The 13,508-nt window shown below is 44.9% G+C and overlaps 1 protein-coding gene across 23 annotated transcripts in view; it reads right to left on the bottom strand.

Moving 5' to 3' along the window:
* Positions 1-13,508, bottom strand: part of ELN (elastin) — a 496,210-nt gene that overhangs the window by 157,055 nt on the left and 325,647 nt on the right. For all 23 annotated transcript variants that reach the window (XM_078679544.1, XM_078679545.1, XM_078679547.1 and 20 more), the window contains 2 exons: positions 12,621-12,662; positions 11,887-11,955 (listed from right to left, as the gene is read on the bottom strand). In XM_078679544.1, the coding sequence (XP_078535670.1) occupies positions 11,887-11,955; positions 12,621-12,662 (111 nt within the window). The remainder of the gene's footprint in view (positions 1-11,886; positions 11,956-12,620; positions 12,663-13,508) is intronic.

Genomic DNA, 13,508 nt, shown 5'->3' with positions numbered 1-13,508 from the left:
CCCACAGAAGCCACCTTTTTTCTATAGTCAGGACGCTAAGAAAGGGGAATATTTATTGTACAGCCCTTTATGACTCCCAGGAAACTATTTTTGTGATAGAGCTATCCTGATTGGGAGGAGTTGGCACCTCAATCTCATATTTTTTAGTCTAAAAGGGTTTCTCAGTTCCCCTGATTTTTTAACACTGATGGTATCTGAAGTGAGTGAGAGGTGTTGGTCGCTTATATCACTGGATGAGACACAAATGGTACACTTGGCCCCTGGGTGTGATTTGGACATTTAGGGAAAAAGATTTGGACCTGGGAAACTAGGTGTAACTTGTGTGTGACAAAGAGGGGCCTGTGGTTCTTGAGTTATTCCTTTTTCCATATCTATTACCATTACCTTTGTACAAAAGACTAGGGGGTCGATTAGGATCGCGGACGGACTTGAGTCCGTCCGCAACCCCTGAGGAGGAGGGAACGTCCGCATGGGCTGCGGCGTTCCCTCCGATCAAATTAGGATGTGACCGCCAGGGTGGCGGTCACATCCTCTATCTCTAACATTGCGGCGGGTGCAGCTTCAAGCTGCACCCGCCGCAATGTAAAAAATCCATGCACAGCATTTGCGTGCACAAAGCGGCAGGCACCGCGCGGTGCCTGCTGCATTGTGCACGCAAATGCAGGGGGGTACCATAGGTACCCCCCATGTGCACCCCCCACCCCACCTTCACCCAGGGGGCCCGCAACGGGCCCCCGAAGTGAAGGTCCGTATGCTTTTCCACGGCGGTAAAGCCGCCGCGGAAAAGCATATATTTTCAGACATCCTAATATGCCTGGCGGTGTCTGATAGACACCACCAGACATGTTAGTGCTTTTCCGCCGCGGTCGCCTTCCGACCGCGGCGGAAAAGCGGCGGACAGATTATCAGACCCACCAGCCATCCTAATTTGGCGGTGGGTCTTTGGAGTCTCCGCCGCGGTTTTTCCGCATCCTCCAGGCCGGCGGACACTTCCGCCGGCCCGGAGGATGCGGAAAAACCGCCATCCTAATCGGCCCCTAAATTTGTAGACTATCGGGTTCACTTAGTACCTTGTACCATACAGAGCTTCTCCTGGTCACAGGATATCATGCGCTAGGAGCAAGCTAAGAGATTTTTGACGAAGCAATAATTTTTTTGTGTCAGCTTTTTGTTGAATTGGTAATGTACATATGATGTTATGGTGCTATCATTCATCACAAATTGTATATAGTTGATATCATGCAGCTACTGCCCTAAGGTTTCATGTCTTGTTGTCTACGTTTCAAAACTTCATACGAGTATGCTGTTATTTATTGCAAACTGTATTGGCGCAAAAGTTGATATAGTTCAGATTCTGTTGGTAACAATTGCACATAGTACTTAAAACTGTAAGAGTGCACCACGTACGTTTGTCCCCACGATTACATCAAAACAAAGACACTCAAAAAGATTGAGTAGCATATCTGCCCAAAATAGATTGCATATTTGCCCAAAAGGTAATTACTCATTAAAACATATGGAAACCAGGTTCCTCACACAGGAAAAGAAACTTCATAAGTTTTGCTAAGAATGGCACGCACAAACAAAAGCACACACATTTGCCTGGGCTAAGGAGGAAACTTTTGACACTAACGTCATTGAGCATACTAGATTACACATACAAACTCAATACACAGGTCAAAGAAATACAGGCGAGACAATTCCAGAGTTATGGGCCATCTTTGAAGAGGCCCAGATCGATAAGCCTATACCACTTATAGCCATGTATAAACAACAGGGGTATACCCAATTAACCCTTCAATCCCTGGGTATAGGACATAATATAATGCATACAAAAATAGGTATTAAAGGAAACAATACTCAACACTTTTTGAGAAGAGAAGAGTACTTTTAATTACCCTCTCAATCCAACCTCGTTTGTTCAGAGCTAATCAATCTCTCGCACATACAGGGCAGAGGTGCCTATTCAAAGCGTAACATAAAGCAAAAATGGCCTAATATTATACACTACAAAATTCAACAATATGACCCTAAGACCATAAAAAGTAATACAAGAACGAAAAATCCAAATGGTAACCCTACAAAAGTATATACACTAGTGTCTTCCTCTAGTTATAGGAGAACCAATAGGAGGAAATCTTCAAGGTGTCGTACTCAATGGCTATAAATTCGCCAAACTCAAGTGTAACATGACACAGATCTAAGAAAAATTGCAGCTATTGCGAGATTCCTCCACTGATGTGTCGACGTGACCACGTTTCAGCCAGATCTTCTTTGGCTTCTTCAGGACAGGGTTAAATGTATTACTGAAAACACAACACAACTTATAGCAGCACCTCCCCCATCATATGCAGAAATGGAGGTGCTTACACCAGGTCCCCCTGCATTAGGTATTCGAATCCACCAATAGTAGGAGCCAGCTGGCCCCCACCAAAATACGTACAGTCAGGCCCAAGCATGAGAAACTAACGTGCCAGTATACCCAGACAATTCCAGCGCAACCCAAGTCCCTTGATAAAGTCCCCAAAAGCTCGACCCCCCGTTTACCATGTACAACACACTGAACCTCAGCAGCTTGGAGAATGTGCATTCCCATTAGTTCAGGCATTCTACGCAAATTGCGGAAGATTTTCAAATGGTTACCAATTGAAACCCGTAAGCCACTTGTTCAGGGCCTAATTATGAGTCGAGTAGACTATGGCAATGCCCTACTGGCGTCCATCAATAATGATCTCTATGTTAAACTACAGACCCTTCAAAACACTGCTGCCAGACTTATCCTGGACCTTCCCTTAAGATCATCATCCTGTGCCAATTTGAAAACTCTTCATTGGCTCCCAATCAGGCTGAGAGGCCAATATAAGATTCTCTGCCTCACACACAAAAGCATTTATCACATAGGCCCAGGGTACCTAGGTAAAAAATTGCGAAAATACCAGCCTATTCGAATTTTGAGATCCAGTTCTAAATCTCTTTTAACCCCTCTTCGGACACGCACCGTGAGATATGGTGGTCGATCTTTTTCCTATCACGCCCCCCATTTCTGGAATAAGCTTCCCCCATACACCTCGTCCATTCTTCCCTAATTAATGCGATGTTAGAATCTGGTAGCTGTTCTTGTCCGCAAGCGCCCTGAGACCTAACGGTGATATGCTGCGCTACACATGAGCTTCTGACTTTGACTTTGACAATGACAGGAGATTTGTGGTGATTCTAGGCAGTGATACAGCAAGTGGGGGTGAGAAAGGGAGCCCGAGTCCCCCAGAACCGATGACGAGGGTGAGGCTATAGGGTCTGCCCAGGTGGCTGATGAAATGACTTAGAGCGAATTTGAGGGCCAAGTTCAGTCAAAATGAACAGCCCATTGCTCAGAGCGATGGAGACAAACTAGCCGAGATGTGGTAGAATGGCCTGAGCTAAGGCTAGAGAGAGAAAGAGCACTCACACAGGAAGCACAGCGAGAACAAAGTGTAGTGTACTTCTCATATTAGGGAAGCAGGGGTAAGTACAAGGCACCAACAGGGGAAGAATTTGAGGCAGAATTATATGAGAGGCTTTTGGCAGGGATCAGAGCCTCATTACTCAATCAACATAGGAGTGGGGCTGACCAGGAAATAAGAGAACAAGGCAGCCTGGTAGTAACCCAGCCAAGATGCAGGAAAAATAAGATGGAGCCTTTGCGTGCACATGAGGGGAGAAGTGACGAGGATGTTTGCCGCTTCACACGAGTGCACAACAAAGGAGAGTTAACCCAGAGGGAGATAGAAGCAAGAGTGGAAGGTGAGATCTTTGCATGCCTGCCCTGCCTGCTGGACTGAGGAGAGGGACCAATATGGTAGACCTTGGCCGGAGGAAGAGAAATTTGAGCCAGAGACAAGGCTACAGCTGATTGCATCCGGCATGGAGGAGGAGACCTCAAGTGAAACTTCCCTGCATGCAGGAATGCCTAAAAAGATGAGAATGTCATGTCAGAGAGAAGCCCAGAATGTTGCTCAAAGTAAGAATGTACCCATTACTACAAAAGGGCACATAAGGGTTAACATATGTGCCATAGTCTCAGATGGATAAAGAGGGGTTTAGGCCGAAGTTATCATCATTGCTGGATTGAGCAGGGAAATTGATTTCATGCTTCGAAAAGAACACTGCAGGAAACAACCTAGTGATAGGTGATATTATTTAAGAGTCTACTAAGTAGAGTAGAGTAGGAGAACAGACAAACGCAGTCTTCACCCAAGCTTGCATCCTAGCAATCATGCTAACAGATACCGAGTATAACGGTGACACATTTGATTCGTACAGGCACCGGATATGGACAGCCTTGAGAGATATAGTGCAACATGTATCATGCATTTTTCTGGTTGCAAACGTCCCGAGGCGTAGATTTGGGCAGTTTGTGACCCGTAAAATGCATTTTGGTATGTATGAAAACAAGTTACTTACCTGTAACTACATTTATCCAGTATTGGTATCTTTCATAGATTCACATGCCTGAATCATTCCCCGTCGCCAAGGCGGGAGTCCCACGGTAATAATATATACAATAGCAGTGCCTTAGAAAATTATTTGTAGTAGGCTGAAAAGACTTTAGGCCCAACTAGGTCCAGAACTTAGCAGCCTATCTACCTCATTATGTAAAAAGAACTGAAACAGGAGTTCCAACAAATCAGCTGTCCGCACCCTCTAGAACCTTCCCAGCTGAGGCAGTTCTCCTCAGATTTTCCCAGCACAAGTGCGAAGTATTTATCCCTAATAAAGAACTGCCTTGCCAGGGAGGAGGGTGGGTGCATGTGAATCTATGAAATATAACAATACTGGATAACTGTAGTTACAGGTAAGTAACTTGTTTTCTTATCCAGTATTGGGGTATCTTTCATAGATTCACATGCCTGAATCAGAATAGCAAGCAGTAAAGCCATATCTGTCGTTAGCGGAAGGTGGGAGACAAACCGTAATTGTACATATCCCCCACACAAACGGAAGGTTATAGAGCACTAAAATGTAAAATATACATATATGCAGAAAAAACCTTCATATAATATCGTTCATAATAAAGACAGCATTTGATAAACAGAACATTACACTAAATCATTTATAACATCAGAATAATGTGGGAGACCTTTGAAAGTCTAACCTTAATGAAGAAGATGCTGCAGCACCGCCTCTCCAACTGCTGTATCATCCTGTAATGCTGTCTGCAAACAGTAATGCTTTGTAAAAGTATGGACACTCTTCCATGTAGCAGCTCGGCAAATGTTCTCCAGAGTGACTCCAGCAAATAAAGCTGTTGACGCCGACATCATTCTGGTGGAATGCACTCTGACCGTTCTGACTAAAGGTCTATTAGCCTTTTCATGACAGAATTGAGGATAACCATCTAGCTATAGTTGCTTTCGTCACAGCTTGTCCTAGCGAGACCTGTCCATAAGCAATAAATAGCTGGTTAGATTTTCTTATGTCCTTAGTTTTTTGAAGATAAAACTTTAGACATCGTTTGACATCGAGAGAGTGCAGGGCCTTTTCTGCTGGTGTGACAGGATCCTGGAAAAAGGTCTTCAATTTTACTGGCTGGTTTAAGTGACATTGAGACGGTACTTTTGGAATGAATTTCGGATTTGTTCTAAATGTCACATAATCCTTCGAGAAATGGAGGAAAGGTTCTGAAATGGTGAAAGCCTGAATTTCACTAACCCTCCGGGCTGAAGTGAGAGCTAATAAAATAGCCACTTTCCAGGTTAAGAATTTCAGTTCAGCTCTATGGATAGGCTCAAAAGGTCTAGTCATTAATTGGGACAAGACAATTCTGCCATTCAGGAGGCAGAAGTCGAATTGGAGGAAAGGCTCGAAACAATCCTTTCAGAAATTGCTTCATCAGTGAAGAAGAACATAGTGAAGGCTTGTTCGAACTTCTTCTGAATCGGGATATGGCGGCAAGATGTACCTTAATAGAAGAGAATACCAGGCCCGCCTTGGCTAGAGAAAGTAAGTAAGGTAGAATATCCTCAGGTGTAGCTTGAAGAGGATGGATATTATTTGCTTCGCACCAACAACAAAAGCGTTTCCATTTGAAACGCTACGTTCTGATAGTACTCTGAGCACGGGCTTGAGACAGAATTGCTCAACGGTCTTCAGAGATTTGGAGATCTTTAAACTCTAAGAAGTCAGGAGCCATGCGTGCAAGTGCAGTGATTGAGGATCCGGGTGCAGAATCTGACCTCCTTCCCTAGACAGCATGGAAAGAGTCAGCTTGAGACGAATTGAAGGTTGTTGCGATAACAGGAGCAGTTCTTGGAACCAGTACTGCCTTGGCCAGCGAGGAGCAATGAGGAGAAGAGTGCAATGTTCCCTCTTCATCCTCTGCAGAATCCTTGGTATTAACGGTATCGGGGGAAAAGCGTATGCATAGATTCCTGACCATCTCATGGACAGCGCATTCCCGCTTGACCCCCGTTGTGGAAATCTGCTGGCGTAGTACAGGCATTTGCAGTTTTGTTGTGTCGCAAACAGATCCAGAGTTGGTGTGCCCCAACTTCGGAAGATCCTGTTCACCTGTTCCTGTTCTAGCTCCCATTCGTGGAAACCTGTAAGGGATCTGCTGAGGTTGTCGGCTAAGGAGTTTTGAACCCTCTTGCCATGCTCCGCTCTGAGTGTTATGCCCTGCTGTATAATCCACTCCCACATCTCTTGAGCTTCCTGCGATAGGGATAGAGATCTCGTTCCCCCTTGCTTGTTTATGTAAAACATGCTGGTGGTATTGTCCGTAAAGTCCACATTTGTAAAGCGCACAATCACCCGTAAGGGTCTCTAGGCGCTGGGGGCCGTCGGGAAGATTAAGCGAGCTATTGCCCAGAGTCACATGGTGCTGGGCTGACCTGCCGCCGGTGCTGGGGATCGAACCGTGATCCCCACATTCCGGAGTCAGTCGCCCTGGCCGCGGTGCCACACCTCTTCCTTCCACCAGTACTGATGAATTTGCAATTCTCGGAAGCAACGCTTGCAGAGAAAGGAAAATGGCTCTTAATTCGAGACTGTTGATGTGTTTCTGCTGATAATGATGAGACCATCGGCCTTGAATCTGGAGGTCCTGAAGATGGCCTCCTCATCCCTCCATTGATGCATCCGTAGTCAGAATGAACTCCGGGATAGTTTGAAGAAATGTGAGGCCCGGAGACAGATTGCTTTCTTTCGACCACCATTGGAGAGCTTGTCTCATTCTGGGTGTCACTTTTATGCGATCGTCGAAAGATCCTCCTAGTTGTTGCCATTGTTGTTGCAATCCCTCCTGCAGTGGCCTCATCCTGAGTCTTGCAAAGGGAACTAGGTTGATTGCTGAAGAGCACATCCCTAGAAGAGACGCATATGTCTGGACAGAAAGTTACTTTTTTGCTGAGATCTGCCTTGCCAGTCTTCGGAGTCTGTCCTGACGTTCCTGAGACAAGAATGCTTTGCACTTTTGAGTGTCCAGTGAGGCTCCCAGAAAGGTTAACACCTGTAGGGGCTGCAATTGTGACTTCTTTGCATTTAGAGTGAGGCCTAGAATAGACGAAGGGTGCTTTTTTACCGTCTGTCTTGCGATCTGTTTCGATGGTCCTTTGAGCAGCCAATCGTCGAGATATGGGAAGACCTATATCCCCTGGGACCTCAACGCTGCAGAAGCTGGGGCCAAGCATTTGGTGAATATTCTTGGTGCCGCCTTCAGCCCGAATGGAAGCACCTTGAATTGGAAGAGGACGCCAGCCACTGTGAATCGAAGGTATTTGCGATGTTTGGGGTGTATAGGGATATGGAAGTACGCGTCTTCCAAGTCCAGAGAAAGCATAAAATCTCCTTCGTTGAGACAATTGAGCACATCTGTGAATGTCACCATGCGAAAGCTCTGTTTCTTCAAGAATTTGTTGAGCTTGCGCAGATCCAGAATCGGGCGCCACTCTCCCGACTTTTTCTTTATTAGGAAGAAATGAGAGTAGAATCCTCTTCCCTTCTGCGAAACATGTTTAAAGCCTCTTTGAACAATAAGTGAAGACGAGGGGGAGGGGGACCCTTGGGTGGAGTCGTAGGTGGTTTCTTTAATAACTCCAAAGTGTGTCCTCTTTCCACTAAGTCGAGGACCCACCGGTTCGATGTGATGTTCCACCATTGATGGTAAAAGGCAGAGATCTTCGCGCCCACAGGGAGGAAAGGATATTGGACTGGCGTCCGACCTAGCTCATTGACATTTGTTTGCATCTTGTCCTTGATTGTTTGCTCTTCGTCTCCCTCCCTGACGAGAGAAATTACTGGAGGTAGACTGTCAGTACGATGACTGGTAATACGGTTGCTTGTACTTTGATTGGTATTGCCTGTTCTGTTAATTAGGGTAACTTCCTCTGGAAGAAAATCTCCGACCTCTTGCTCCTCTAAAAGAGCCTCTCTTGTATTGCAAGTTACCAAGCGATTTTGTGGTGTCAGTATCTGTTTTGATGGCGAGCAAGGCATCATCTATGTGCTTACCGAAGAGCGAGTCCCCGTCGTAAGCCATATCGAGGATTTTTGTTTGTACCTCAGGTCTGAAGGAGGTTGCTCTGAGACAGCCCTGGCGTCTGAGCACTGCAGCACCCGGTAACTGACGGAAATTAGTATTGGTGATTAGTATCTGTCGGTCGTAGCGGGCAAGAATCGCAAGAGAATTCGCTACTTTGATAGAGGATGCAGCATTAATGGAAAACATCTTGCCTATTAGGTCCAATCTTCTGCCCTCTTTGTCTGGCGGCTTCGAGATTGGAGTGGACGGATTTTTGGACCTCTGTTGAGCGGCTTGGGATATCACAGAGTCCGGCGTGGGTGGCCTACCAAACAGGATGGAGTTTCTGGCGGTGCTCTGTACTTTTTCTCAATACGAGGAAATACTGCAGGGATGGAAGCGGGTGTCTTCATAATTTTAAGACCTTCCTGCCAAATAAAGTTTATAATGGGTATGGCCCTGGTAATCCTTCTATATCCTTCTTTAAAATCATGTAAAAAACAGTCCGACTGCTCTATGGTAACTGGTAGTTCAAACCTTGTAGCAGCTCTTTGCATGATATTATGAAATCCGCCAATGTCCTCCGGCGGAGAATCAGAAGGTTGTGGCAAAGGAGGCGAAGGCATGGGTATTACGTAATCATCCCACGGATCCGCAGGAGTGTTGTCTTGAGGCAGCTCCCCTTCCTCTCTTTCCTCTTCATCCAAAGAGGAAGTATCCTGATCCTCTTGAGGTCTAGGTGACACTGGAGGCTGTGGTGGAGGAGGGGCAGGTACGTCCATTGGTACCGGACGGTGTCGGTGGGAACCTTTGGCGATAGTCTGCCAACATGGCTTGCAAGTCCTGAATCAACGAAGGAGGGAGATGACTTGTCTCCTCCAAACGTGGAGGTATGTAAGGCTCTCTATAGAGAGGTGTAGACAGGTCCTCCTGGTAATAATATTCTTGAATATCATCCTCGTCCTCTTCATCCTGGCATTTTATATGCAATTCCGATGGATTGCCTGCAATCCCAAAGGGACCCTCATTATTTCCGTCATCCTCCTCAGAATCCTCCTCCTCCACAAATGTTTCCAAAATCTGCGATGGTAACAGTGGAGAAATATTGGAGTAGTCTTGCCTATGATAGGTCTTAATCTGAAAATGAGTATAGGCCACAGGTGAAACATGAGGCCCCTGAGGAAGATAAGGCCAGGGTCTTGTTGGTGGAGTTTTGTTTATAACTGGGCTCCTTGTGGATTTAGGCGTCTTAACAAGCTGCGTTGAAGGCGGCTGGCTTTTTGGTAGAAGTGCAGTCGACGAGCTCGTCGTCGATGGATTCCTCGTCGACGGTGGTACTGTCGATGGACTTTTCGTCGACGGGGCCGTCGTCGTCGACGGGGCTGCCGTCGATGGGGTCTTCGTCGACGAGACCGTCGTCGATGGGGACTTCGTCGACGAGGCCGTGGTCGATGGGATCTTCGTCGACGAGGCCGTCGTCGATGGAGCTGTCGTCGACGGGGCCGTCGTCGATGGGGTCTTTTTCGATGATCCAGTCGTCGACGGGTTCTTCGTCGGCGAGATTTTTGTCGTCGACGGGCTCTTCTCCGACGATGATTTTTACGTCGACTGGGCTTTTGGCGTTGATGACTTCATCGACGAAGGAATCGTCGTCGATGCAGTGGTCGTTGACGATGATTTTGCGTCCTTAACCCCTGAAGATCTTTTAGAGGAAATCTTAGCTGAGACAATAGGTGCGGTAATGGCAGAGGTAGATACTGTCACACAAGAGCTGGCGATGGCAGAAGTCACAGAGACTGTGTGAGAAGACACCAGAGAGACAGTCTTAGCCTGGGTTTTACTCACAGTTTTAGATGAGGATCCTGACGGAGAAACTACAGATTCAATAGGAGGAGAGGATGACCTCCTCGAGGGTTCAGACACTCCATGAGAGGATTTGTGTTGTTTTTTCCTCTCAGGAGAAGAGCTATCCCTGGATCTGGCTCTTTTGCTGGATTTCGAAGCTTTGTCCTCATCATCTGTGGAAGATGATTTAAGCCAAAGTAGAACCCTTGCCTCCCTGCCCCTGATAGTTTTGGCAGGGAAGGTGCTGCAAATCCTGAAATCCTTCATAATGTGAGAGGGATGCAGGCAGTAGATGCAGTCCTTGTGCTGATCATCTACATGGACCCTCTTCTTATCACAGGTCCTGCAGGCTTTGAAAAGAGCTTTCTTCTCAGACATTCTGAAGAGAAAAGTAGAAAACTGAGTAGGCACTCAGGGAGACTCCCTTCCACACGATGTGCGGTGAAAATCTGAGGAGAACTGCCTCAGCTGGGAAGGTTCTAGAGGGTGCAGACAGCTGATTGGTTGGAACTCCTGTTTCAGTTCTTTTTACATAATGAGGTAGATAGGCTGCTAAGTTTTGGGCCTAGTTGGGCCAATAGTCTTTTCAGCCTACAACAAATAATTTTCTATGGCACTGCTATTGTATATATTATTACCGTGGGACTCCCGCCTCGGCGACGGGGAATGATTCAGGCATGTGAATCTATGAAAGATACCCCAATACTGGATAAGAATTGCAATTTACAATTCAAAAACCTTTAATTCCTCTCTCTTGCAAAGGCAGTAGCCAATGATCGAAAAAAGTGAACTACTCGTTGGGGCACTTAGGCTCAAAAATAAATATCTAAAATCAGTCTTTCTGCAAGGGGTATTTTTTTTATTTCTTAAAAAGGTGGACAATATTATGGAAGATAGAGGGCAACTTCGGTGTCCCACAAACCTTCATTCAAAAATAAGTGTATTCACTGGGTAAATCAAATGAAATTATTTCATGGAGACAATTGCACATGTAGAAATAAAACTTCATAGGACATGGAAAAAACGAAATAAGTCCAAATGTCACCATATGAAATACTAAAAATATGGTAGATAGGTTTCCAGATATTCGCCATTGAAAGTGAAATTAAAAAATATGTGTAAACTGCGCTGTTAGTCCAAGGCATTAGGGAGTTGACTCAAAAGGGTTATGTTTTCTCTCCTAAAGTGTTGGAAACCTGGTAATCTGCAAGATACTCCCGGTATAATGTGGCACTGCAAAGAATTTAAAGGAAAATACAAGTGTCAAGAGATGTATTCTGGAAGCCTCTGCAGCAAAGAGAAGAAAAAAGTTACTACCTTTCACTATAGTTCTCCATTGTTGGTATCTTTAATAGATTTAAAAGCTTGAATTATTCTCCTTCGTCGACATCGTTTGACGACCTGGAATGATCCAAGCTTGTGACTCTATAATAGATCCAATGCTGGTCAAATAGTTCTACAATTTATTGATGTGTAAAGGATTCCATACAGGAGATATGTATATTCTGAAGCAAAGATTGTAAAGATCACTAAATTTGCCATACCTGTTCCAGTGGGGTACCCTGCTTTTCCACCAGCGCCTGCTCCCACACCAATGCCGCCAGGGCCATATCCTGAAACAACCACAGAAATTATCATGTAAAATTTGCTGTAAAAAGAATGTGTAGTCCTGTTAATAAATGCTTCTTGCAGAAGTACATTTATGTTTTGTGCACATATTACAGGTGGAGAAGAGAAAAGTTGTGGAGGATCACAATCATAAGCAATAGTTTAGGAAAAGTTTAGGATGGAAACAGGAGCCACCAGAGCAGACAGCAAGCAGAAACAAAGGCCCACGGGGGACTTCCCAGTCATAGTTATGAGAAAGACTGTAGTAAAATGTCAAAAAACAAGGGCAGAAGGAAGGCAGAGATGTAGCTTTCACGGGGTATACCACTGTACAACTCAATGTAAACATAAGCTAAATATCAGCTGCAAATATGTTTCAACAGAAGTGAAGCACTGGATTGGAACCATTCCCAAGCATACTGCATAGCGCATATGCACAATGACAACACCCTAATAGAGTCAAGAGATGTTCCATCCTAATAAAACATTAACATCTTTCTCCACTGATAAGTTTTTACTGTACTTTTGCAATACGTAAGTGGAAATGGGGACAGCTCCCTGTTGCTATTTGATAACATACAAAGGGCGTGACTGACTTCTCAAAAGTTTAACATTTACAGTAGATTTAAGCAGGTAAGATGTGGTATTTGTAAACATAGTGCATACGTACCGTAAGGCACTTGCCCAGTGCTATATGGGAGTCCATAGCCACCTAGTAGGAATAGAAACAGTTAACGATAAAGATATCACAAGGGAATACAATTCCATCGACACTCTGGTTTTCATGCATTAAAATATAAACACACAGCCTGGAACCAATTGGCTTAAGTCTGCCACTCGCAGTGCACTCCCAGCACATACCACACATTTAACACTATTGATGCCAGCTGTCCATATTCCTACTAACCACATGCCTCCTGATAACCCTTCCACTTCTCAATCCCCTTCCTGACTCCAAACCATGCTGTTCTACTATCTATCTGTTCATAATTTCAACTGTCCACATCCTTCCTTGCTGTTTATCTACACCCAGTAATCATACAGTATGTCCACAATATTGGTATTCTCTTAATAATTAACATAGTTGCCTAGGAGTCATTTCCAAGTACACATCTAATTCCCATTATTCATCACTGATTTCTTCTTTCCGCTTTGTGAACGCACCATAAAACACTATGCTTATAGTCTATAATTAAATATGATGATCCATTAAACATCAACATGGTTCATTGCCACCACTAATCCAGAACTTTAACAGCTATTCCTTTATGAACATCACTCACGTGTGCCATCAGCTGCTTAATATCACCATCTATTGTTATTAGCAACCATCAACTGCTCCTCACTGCTACCCACAGCTCACCCATGTGAAATGGTTATCAGCACCAACCAGCATTGATTCATCCAAACCATCCACTTTTAGACTGGATTTGGAAGCTGTAATACTGTGCCTGGCGTGGTAAAAGGCTTTTTTCGCTTTTCAGGTTCGTGTGGAAGACACTTGTCTATCCTATGCTTAAAGAGTTTGCTGTAAAAAGGGCAAATTGTTTTGTTACTT

The sequence above is a fragment of the Lissotriton helveticus genome, chromosome 3_1 (genome assembly GCF_964261635.1).
Source record: "Lissotriton helveticus chromosome 3_1, aLisHel1.1, whole genome shotgun sequence".
In the NCBI taxonomy this organism is placed as follows: Eukaryota; Metazoa; Chordata; class Amphibia; order Caudata; family Salamandridae; genus Lissotriton; species Lissotriton helveticus.
This window is presented reverse-complemented; position numbering and strand designations above follow the sequence as displayed.